Genomic DNA, 10,571 nt, shown 5'->3' with positions numbered 1-10,571 from the left:
GGCTCCATCCCACCACCCAGGAAATCATGACCTGAGCCAGAATTATGAGTCAGACACTTAACTGACCGAGCCACCCAGACATCCCTGCACAGCACCTTCTTGTAAACAGGGGAACAGGGGGCTAGGCTCCCACTATGTATCTTGCTCAGAATTCAACACTGCCAGGATCTAAACATTAACATTTGTTTCATCTGCTTTATTAGCTCTTGGTCCCATTTAGGTCTTTTCTTTTTATATCTTCCATTTCTCTCCTTATCATCATCATGTTTTCCTCTAGGCTTAAGTATATTTATAGTAGCGATTTTAAAGTTCTTATCTGAAGCATGTTTATGATAGCTATTTTAAAGTCCTTATCTCCTCATTTTATCATCTTTACCATATTTGTGTCTCTTTCTTTGACTGATTTTTCTTCTGTATATAGCTTATATATTCCTGCTTCTATATATCTAGAGTAATTTTTTACTGGATGCCAGACATAGGTCATTTTATGTTGCTGAGTTTTAGATTTTGTTATATTCCTTTAGAGAGTGGTAGACTTTGATGAGGCAGGCAGTAATTTTACTCGTAAATCAGCTTAATCCTTTTAATGTTTCAATGCTTTTGTAGGGTGGATGTAGAGTAGCCTCTAGTGTAGGGCTAATTAAACCCATTTTTAAGGTGTGGCCCTTTGAGAGTCTCTATATATCATGTATGCAATGAGGCCTCTTGCCTGGTGATAGAATTCTGGATGATTTCCAATTCTATGTAAGCTCTGGAAATTGTTCTTTTTATAGCACTCCCCCAAATCCCTGCCCCCCAACTGATATGTATAACTGCATTATACATATACTTGCCTTGTATTTTTTCATAACTGCATTGCTTTCAAAGTTAGCTGTTTCTTCCATAAATCGGCCCACTAGTAGCATAGCTCGACCATGGATTAACATGTTCTTACTCTCGGTTGGGGTTTTATTTTCAGGAAAACATAATTCAACACCCTTCTGAAGAACAATTAGTGCCTGGTGAACATCACCCTAAAAGGAAAATGGCAACAACAAGCTTTTTAATTTAAGATATTTCTGTTTTCTGAAAAACATTACTATTAGTACTTAAAGTCCAATATGTTTTTATGTATAACTCTTTGTAACTTCATGTTCATCTCTCATTTCCCTCCTACAAAAGTAAAATCCTAAAAAGGAAGTATTGCTTCATTTCATGTAGAACTCATATTAATTCATTCATTTGCTCATTTTTACAATCAAAGTATAAGGAACTGAGAGATTTATGTAGATGACTGGGGATAAACAAACATGAATAAATAAAAATTTCTAGCTTAAAAAAGTTCACAGTCAGGTGAAGAAATAGAGTATGTAAAATAGCAACAAAATGGTAAATGCTATTAACAGAGAAATTTATATGGATATTAAGGACAGAGAAGGGAATCTCCCACATCTACATGAAGATATAAGAAAATGGAGAAGAGCAGCACTCAGCAAAGATTACCGGATGAGGAAAATTTGAATTAAGTTTTGAAGAATGAGTAGCAATATTCCTGGAAGTGAATTCAGTGAAGGACATTCTTAGTAAAAGGACTAATAATTTGGGGCTCCTGGGTGGCTCAGTTGGTTAAGTGTCTGACTCCTGATCTCAGCTCAGGTTTCGATCTCAAGGTTGTAAAAATTAAAAAAAGGAATAACATCCCTATGTGGAAAAGGCAAGTAGCATGGTTTTAGCTATAGTCTAAAGGGCTTATGAAATAGTGAGTGGTAAGTGAGGTTAAAGAGGTAGACTGGAACTCAATCAGAAAAAGCCTTGTATACTTTCTAGAGGTCAGACTTAATCATAAAGGCATGAAGAATACTTCAAAAGATTTTAATCAAAGCAGCTACATGATTTAATGTGCATTTTAGAAAGATTACAAACTGCAGTCATGTGTACACAGAAACAGAAAGACTAAAAAAAAAGGCTATTAATATTATTAGAGACTACAAATGCTAAGGGCATGAATGAAAGCAGCAGAGTTAAATAAGAGAGGATTAAAAGATGTTTCTTTTTCAACTTCCAAATATGCAATAAGGTATTATTAAGTATAGTCACTATGCTATACAGTATACCACAACTTATTTATTTATAACTAGAAGTTTGTATCAAAATGTTAAGAGAGGGCACCTATGTGGTTCAGCTGGTAGAGCATGTAACTCTTTTTAGGTTTTTTGGGTTTTTTTTTTTTTTTTTAGAGGGAGAGAATGTGTGAGAGGCTTTATCTCACAATCCTGAGATCATGACCGAGATCATGACCTGAGCTGAAATCAAGAGTCAGACACTTAACCAACTGAGCCACCAGGTGCCCCAAGCATGCAACTCTTGATCTCAAGGTCATGAGTTTGAGCCTCAGGTTGCAGGTAGTTTACTTAACAACAACAACAACAAAAATCGAAAGATTTTTCTAAGGAAAATTTGGTCTCCACTTGGACATGGAAAATGAGGGAAACGAAGAAGTTCAAAATGATGCCAAGATGTCTATCTTAGATGAGAGGATACGAAGGAGTCCGATTTAAAAAACAGAATATATAGGAAAAGCAGTTATTGAATAATAAATGATGAACTTGATTTTGAACATGTTGAATTTAAGGTATTATAATACACAGACCAGCACTAGCTCAGAAAATGACCAGGTACTGGCAAATATAGGCTGAATCATTACTTTTGCCTCTACAATCACAGATGGCTCCAGCTATAGTTGCTAAATGTCAATTTCAGAATATGCTATGCTCACTACTAATTCTAGACTGGTGGCAAGCATAAGGAGATATGTAAGTAATAACCATTTAAATCTGGGGAATAATCTTTGCAAGTAATTCAGATAATCAAAAAGCCTCTTTCTCATTACTATTGCTTCAATCTGGGGATAGCTGGGGACTTTTGTTCTTATGCAAAGCCTTTTGTGATAGGTTAGATTAGAAATTAATCCTGACAATAAAACTGGCAAATCCTCCCAAAACTAATTGTCTGCTAAGAATATAAGTAGGGAACAGTGTTATTTTCATTTCACAAGAATCTTTTTTTTTTTAACATTTTATTTATTTATTCATGAGAGACAGAGAGAGAGAGAGGCGGAGACATAGGCAGAGGGAGAAGCAGGCTCCACGCAGGGAGCCCGATGTGGGACTCGATCCTGGATCCTGGGATCATGCCCTGAGTCAAAGGCAGACGCTCCACCGCTGAGCCACTCAGGTGTCCCTCATAAGTGTCTTGAGTGCCTACTATGTGCACCCTGTATATATACAGGAGGTAAAGACAAAGTAAAAATTGGCTGTTTCTCTAAAGAACAACAAAGGAAGACAGATGAAAACTGAAAGAATTGCACTTTCATCTTGAAATGGAAAGACAAATGTTTAGGGACATCAGGAAAGAAGGAACGGTTTCCTCTAAATTATGGTAGAATGATAAAGATGACAGAGAGAGGCTCTGAATTTGGATTAGGGATCATCTCTTAGTCAAGCCTTGGTAGGAAGTATATAATATACAATATATCTATGATGTTCTCTTGGCCGTTACCTTGGACCATAGCCACTTTGCCCTCTCCACATATAGTTCAGCAAGTCTTGATTCTCCAGCATTAAGGAGAGCATTGTAGGCTGTCTGGTGGTGACCAGCCTTTCTAGCTACTCTGGCACTCTGTAGCCAACATTCTCCAACCATTTCATTGTAATCTGGTCTAAATGAAGACGAGAAAAAGCATTTTAAATTATATTCAACAATTTTATTAGAAAGCTCTCTTCCTAACATGGAACCTTCTCAATATACAATTCAAAGAAATCAAAGAAGATTAATTTATTAAAAAACTCATTTTAATTTTCTTACAGTGATCAATTTTTGTCAATTACAAGTCTATGAAAACTCTAATACTGACTTCTATCTGCACCTCTCCCAGATATATTAACAATAAAAAAAGATACATTGCATTTAAAAGTAATTCTCAAGTTCTAAGTTCATTTCAACTTACATAGTATTGCTCTGACAACTGATAACAGAAAAATAGAGATTCAAAGAGAAAATTAAGGAAGATAAATACTTCCAAATAATACACAAATGTAATAGTAAATTCATGATCACTGACATTAAAAAAAAAGTGTGAAAAACCTTTTGTTGAGGCTTAATAAAGCTCTCCGGAGAGCCAGGATGGGCTCCTTAGCTCTGTAGGAATTTTGTGTCATTTCTAGTCGAGCTACCCAGTTGAGAGAATCTTCTTGAGAACTGTCACCTGACGACTGGTGAAAGAGTGGTTTGATGCTATGCTCCAACTCACACAACATGTGCAATCTGAAGATAGATAAAATGTTATCTCATATACAAAGCACATACTCAAATTAGCTATTAAGAATCTAAATTGTGAAGTTTTCTTTGGAAGAACTTTAACCAATATATATCCTTAGTATATAAACTATAACATTTTTATCTTTTTAAATTGGATATAAAACACCACTTATGTTGATTTAAATGTTTAGTCCAAATTCCTATTAATTAAATTGGAGAAGGATATATAAAACTAAATTCAAGTGTATACAAATCAAGTTTCACCTATATAAAGATAAGAGAAAATATGGATCCATTATAAAGCAACAGAAATATTTGCATATTTTGCTGGTGCTTCTATAATAGGCCTAACATAGGTAGATGCCAGCAAAAAAGTGAAATGATGCAATTTTATTTTTTCTAAGAATGATGGAAACACTCAGGACACATTCACACTAGCTTTTTTTCCATTTTTAATACTTAGTGTCTATGACTCAGTGTTCAAGGACACAGTTGAGTATCTACAGAACAGAATTAATCTCAGTAGTCCAATCTATGGTTTCATTTAACTGTTACTAAAGGGGCTGATACAAATTATAGTAAATTCTTCTAAATTAAACAAAAATGTTCTTACTTATTTTTTAAATTATAACATCTATTGTTTTCCTCAGGTAAACTCACAGATCTGAAATGTTTTCATTTCATTTTCTTCCTTACTTCTGAAAGCTAATTTTCCATTCTACTGGTGTAATGTCTACATTTTTTTTTTGGGAGGGAAATGTCAAATGCATTTCCAAATGAGAGGGAAAAGAAACTAACAAGTACTGAGTATGAAAAGTGCCAGGCACAGTAAATGTCTACACTATTTAGGTTAGTTATATAGCAAGTACAATATGACATTACAACAGGATGTATATGATATTTTCTTACTTTTTAGAAGTTTCACAATTGCCTTTTCAATGAAAAGGATATACATTAGAACATTTTTTAAAAACTAAAAGGTGAGGAGCACCTGGCTGGCTCAGTTGGTAGAGCATGTGACTCTCGATCTCAGGGTTGTGAGTTTGAGCCCCACATTGGGCATAAAGACTATTTAAAAAACAAAAACAAAAACAAACAGACAAAAAAACCCTCTAAGGTGATTTTGAGATAAAGGAATAAAAAAGCCACTGTGAGTAGATACACACGAAACCAAATATACTATCACTGAAGACAGTTAAAGACCAGGAACACAAAAATGGAAACCACCCCCCATACCTTACAATATATTCATATCCTCGTTGATAAGAGCCTCTTTCAAAGCTTGCAGCTGAAAGAGGTACAATTTGTTCTGCTCTCACTAGTTTCAGTGTGTCATAAAAAGCTGTGGTATCTCTTTTCTTGGCTGATAATAGTAACTGTCCCAGTCTGACACTCCATGTTGTAGATTTCCCATCTGAAAAATAAATGTAGAGTCAAGGAGTGCCATAGGGCCCCAAAATTAGCTATTATCATTTGGTAAAATGGTCAGCAGAAATACTGGAGCAAATGGTTTCACTCTACTTTGGACAACTAAACTAGGAAATTATAAAACAAGCTAAAAGATTAATTATAGATGTTACTTAGCTACTTAAGTCTGAATATTTATAGCATATTAAAACTTCATACATTTAAAAAAAATGCATATATTTTAGGAAGTAATTTTACCTGCTGCCAAATAGTTTTCCACCAAATCCCACTGTGACAATTTCCAGGCTGCTTCCACTCTATATGTGTTTAATTCATCTGTCCATTCAGATCTATTAAGAGACACCAGTTATCAACGAAACCTTATTTATTTAGGTGGCATTTAGAGTTTTTTTTTTATTGTTTTAGATGTTCTATTTATTTATTCCTCTATTTGTACTATATTGTATTTTGTACTTAGATATGAAATAATTATCTTTATCCAAAATAACCCAATTTTTAATCTTTCCACTCCCCTAAAACATTTTTTCAATAATGACTTCTAAAAGGTTCATTTATAAATGTCATTCAAAAAATGCCATTCCTTAATAAATTGTGCCATATAACAGAATCAATACCTGCATAATTACAAAGTGCAGTTGTAAGATTAGCTGCATGTTTAACTTAAAGGCGGGAGAAAAAAGAGCCAACTGAACAAATACACATTCAGAGGTAAGCAATTCTAAGAACTTGGAATTTTTGAAATTAAATTTAAGGCAAAAATATAGGAACTGATGAGTAGATCAGGGGCAGTTGGGGGTGCACATGGGGTACATATTTATAAATAAAATCTTGAAAAAAGTAATAAATGAGTAAATTTTTTACTTAAAAAATCTAATAATAGCAGCATAAATATACTGAATACCTTACTGAATACCTTACAATATCTAAATACAATTTCACCAAAAATAATCTAAAACAGGTTAAAAGAAATACACTGGAAATGCAGTTTCCTGAAGTCCAGTACTGAATAACTTTACAAGCTTATCACCAGATGCCAAAATATCAAAATTAAGATAAAAATCTGAGGAGAATTATCACGATTTGCTATCTAGAGGGGATGTGCCATACAGCCAAGAAGTACAAAATGCCATACTATGCCAAGAAGTACAAAAGGCAATAAGGATAAGGCTGTGAGAACTTATCCATAAAAATAGGTGCATTAAACATAGTAATACAGTCAATGATTTTAGAGTAGTATTTGTTTAAATGCAAATATTCTCCCCAAAGAAAACACATCCCCTTAATGACCATTTGATCCAATATGATAGAGCAATCTTGGCTGAATATGGAAACTGGACTTTTCACAGTTCAAAGATCAGGAGGCTCTATGTATCCCACATCCAAAGAAGCCAAGAAGAGTCTAACTGTCCAGTGTGCATAATAAGGAAACTTGACACCTAGGCATGAGCCTTGACAAATCTTCCCAAATTACTTTATTTATAAGGTCTCGTTGAGAGGTTAGTTGATAACCTAGAGAACTATCTAAAACATATGACCATTCTGTCTCTGGTTCTGCAAAGCTACCTCCCTCATTTAATAAATTCCATTAATGTGAAGCCATCTGATCAACAGTGAGCTTCTCTGCTCTCAAACATTATAGAATTGTGCTCTTTACAAATCATAGTTTGGAATTTACAGAAACTCTATTAGAAGAACTCTTTTTGAGAGCCCTAACTAAAAACGGTGGCCAGTGTACTCTTTGGTTAGCTGAGATACAATGCCTTTTGATCAGATCTCACTGCCCAGAATAGTCAATTGGCATCTGGTAAATTTCTCAAGAAATAAGTCTTTTAGCTCTCAGAATACAGCAGCTTTAAAAGCAAAATCAACCTCCAAGGTTACTCCTCAGACCAGAAGAACTGCAGCCTTAATCTTCGTACTACTTTTTTGCATCATTTGATTTGCATCATTTTTTTTTTTTTTTTTAGGAAAAAGGCAGCTTTCATTTTTATCAATCCTTTAGGAAAAAATCAACTCACACAGTCTTGAGTGATGGTCTATAAATCAGTCACAAAGTTTCCCTCTCCCCAACACAGAAAATAACTGGTGTTGATAATGTAGACAGAACTTAGATAATTTTTGGATGTGTTCACATGAGCCTTACCAATAGTAGATGAGCTCTGGAAGTTTCTGTCTTAAAGCAACTATAATTCAAGGATGACTCTTGGGACAGAAGATAAGCTATTAAGTGCTAATTCGACTTATGGCAAAGTAGAAAAAAATATTCTTTTTTGCATATCTCTAATATCATGAAAACAAAAAAGATTTCATTTCTTTAGTAAATAGTTATGTCAACCCAATTCATCAATTAAAATTTTCCCAGATACAGTAACAAAAGAAAATTATTCTTTAAAGAATATATTACCTGTTAGCATGCACTCCATTCACCTGAGTGATTACAGTAGACAACTGACCAAGACCTAACATGGACTTCACTACACCATGATAATGAATGATCTAGAAATTTAAAAATATTTAAAATAGCAATTATCATTTCAAATATACCTTGGGAAACAAGACAGCTTTTTATTCATAAAAAAGTACTATTTGGGGGTGCCCGGGTGGCTCAGTCAGTTAAGTAGCTACCTTTGGTTCAGGTCATGATCTCAGGGTCCTAGGATTGAGCCCTGCATCGAGCTCCCTGGTCAGCAGGGAGTTTGCTTGTCCCTCTCCCTCTGTCTCATGACTTTATTTAGTCTCATGACTAAATAAATAAAATCTTTTTTTAAAAAAATTGATGTATTATACTTTTGGGGGGTATGCATTATACTTTTAATTGCAAATTAAAATTATATAAATTTGAGTAACTGAATACACAGCTTAATATAAATATACTCAACAAACCTCATTCATTTGTGGATTCCTTTTTTTAAAGATTTTATTTACTTATTCTTGAAAGACATAGAGAGGCAAGAGACACAGGCAGAGGGAGAAGCAGGCTCCCCTGGGGAGCCTGATGCGGGACTCCATCCCAGGACCCCGGAATCTCCACTTGAGCCAAAGGCAGCCGCCTAACCATCGAGACACCCAGGCACCCCCATTTGGGGGGTTTCTAAGATCACAGAAATTTGGTATTGGAAGGGATTTTTGAGATCATCTAGACATCTCTAATTTTATCAATCAAGAAACTCAAACTCAGAGATGATTAAATATTTTCTAGACACACTGTGACACTACTAGGGACACTACTGAAACTAAGATTTCCAGAGTTCCTACTTCAGAGTCTTTTCATTTTGTTGTCTCTCATTTAATATCTTACCTGGTCTGGTTCTAGCTGAATAGCCCTGTCATAACAAGCAGTAGCATCCCTCAGTAAGCCAATACTTTCATGTTCAAGGATCTGTTCTTTCAAAGATGGTTCTGCCTTTCGAATTGCACTTACTCCAGCCACTCCATCCGGTTCATGCATAGCAGCATACAATTTCTTTGTTCAAACATAACAAAACAATCAAATAAAAGAAAAAAACACAATAGAAATAAAACTATACAACCACCAGTTTATGTGGAAAGACCATATGAGAATTCTTCTCAAAGCAATAGTATTTGCTTCAAGGCAGATTTCATAGTAAAATTATAAACTTATTTCCAGGCCTTCTATTATCTTAATACCCTTGTTCCACTTAAATACAAATCTACATTAGTAACTGTTACTTAAGATAAATTCTGCTGAATATAGTTTATAAGTGTCACAAAATTTTTAAATAAGCATTTTAATATGTTGATATTGAGATGTCTCAAATCTGAGTTTGAAGGATATATTTAGGTTGAAGACAAAAATTTGGCAGCAATTAGCACAAAGATGTTCTTTAAAGGTGGGGAAAAGGGCATGATTTAGGAAAATAGAGAAAAGGAAGAAAACAGGGCCTGGGAAGAAGACTGGAGTATTTCTATATCAAAAGAGAAAGAACTAAAAAATGAAACTGAGAAGAGAAACCAAAGTAGTTTATTTATTTATATATTTTAAGATTTATTTATTCATGAGAGACACAGAGAGAGAGAGAGAGGCAGAGATAGAGGCAGAGGGAGAAGCAGGCTCCCCACAGAGAGCCTGATGTGGGACTCAATTCCAGAACTCCAGGATCATGCCCTGAGCTGAAGGCAGACACTCAATGGCTGAGCCACCCAGGCGTCCCGATAAACAGTTCTTTTAAAACTGGCTATAATGGGAAACAGAGAGATGGGTAGTATCTGAAGGAGACTATAAGACCAAGGGAATTATGAAAAATTAAGATGGAAGATACCTGAGCATGTCTGTATACTCTGGATGAAGAAGACAAAGTATTGATACTAAAAAAAGCAGGAATATTGAAGGATTAAAATCAAGAACACAGGAGGATTGAATTTTGACAGAAAGCGATCCTTAGGAATAAAGGAAGAAAAGAGAAAAGGATATGGTGCAGAAGTCAGTGTATTTTTAAATTTGGTGGACATCTGGATTCCATTTTCTCAATGATGATGAAGCAAGATTACTAGTTGAGAGTAAGTGAAGAAGAAGCTGAGAAATGAGAAGAAACAGTCATATTGAAGAGCAGAAGATAGGCTTATTAGAGAAACACAGATGGACTGAAGGCAGTGTTAAAGAGTACTGCTGAGGTCTTAGATGATAAATTTAAAGTAAAAGCAGTTAAAAACCCACCATGTGATTTTTCACTAGCAATGTTCAACTGCTTAAATGCAGACACTGGCAAGGCAGATGGGTGAGTTTATCCACGGATGGTGTTTTACGAAGTGAGTATCGCATAAGGGAGAAAGTCAAGGAAACTGAACATCTTTGTAAAGGAATGATTTTAATAATGAACAACAGACTC

The 10,571-nt window shown here is 34.8% G+C and overlaps 1 protein-coding gene and 1 non-coding gene across 4 annotated transcripts in view; one reads left to right on the top strand and one right to left on the bottom strand.

Annotated features, from left to right (window-relative positions):
• The window catches only part of ATR (ATR checkpoint kinase), a 91,108-nt gene that overhangs the window by 22,762 nt on the left and 57,775 nt on the right, over positions 1-10,571 (bottom strand). For all 3 annotated transcript variants that reach the window (XR_012014834.1, XM_072792413.1, XM_072792414.1), the window contains 7 exons: positions 9,023-9,187; positions 8,129-8,220; positions 5,962-6,053; positions 5,533-5,710; positions 4,123-4,302; positions 3,538-3,697; positions 834-1,013 (listed from right to left, as the gene is read on the bottom strand). Coding sequence is in view for 2 of the 3 variants with exons in the window: in XM_072792413.1 (XP_072648514.1) it covers positions 834-1,013; positions 3,538-3,697; positions 4,123-4,302; positions 5,533-5,710; positions 5,962-6,053; positions 8,129-8,220; positions 9,023-9,187 (1,047 nt within the window). In the remaining variant the exon portion in view is untranslated. The remainder of the gene's footprint in view (positions 1-833; positions 1,014-3,537; positions 3,698-4,122; positions 4,303-5,532; positions 5,711-5,961; positions 6,054-8,128; positions 8,221-9,022; positions 9,188-10,571) is intronic.
• Positions 5,286-5,358, top strand: TRNAE-CUC (transfer RNA glutamic acid (anticodon CUC)). The gene has a single exon. It is a non-coding gene; the product is annotated as a tRNA-Glu (tRNA).

Source organism: Canis lupus, chromosome 22 (assembly GCF_048164855.1).
Source record: "Canis lupus baileyi chromosome 22, mCanLup2.hap1, whole genome shotgun sequence".
Lineage (NCBI taxonomy): Eukaryota > Metazoa > Chordata > Mammalia > Carnivora > Canidae > Canis > Canis lupus.
Note: the sequence above shows the minus strand (reverse complement) of the source record. Positions and strands in the feature narration are given on the sequence as shown.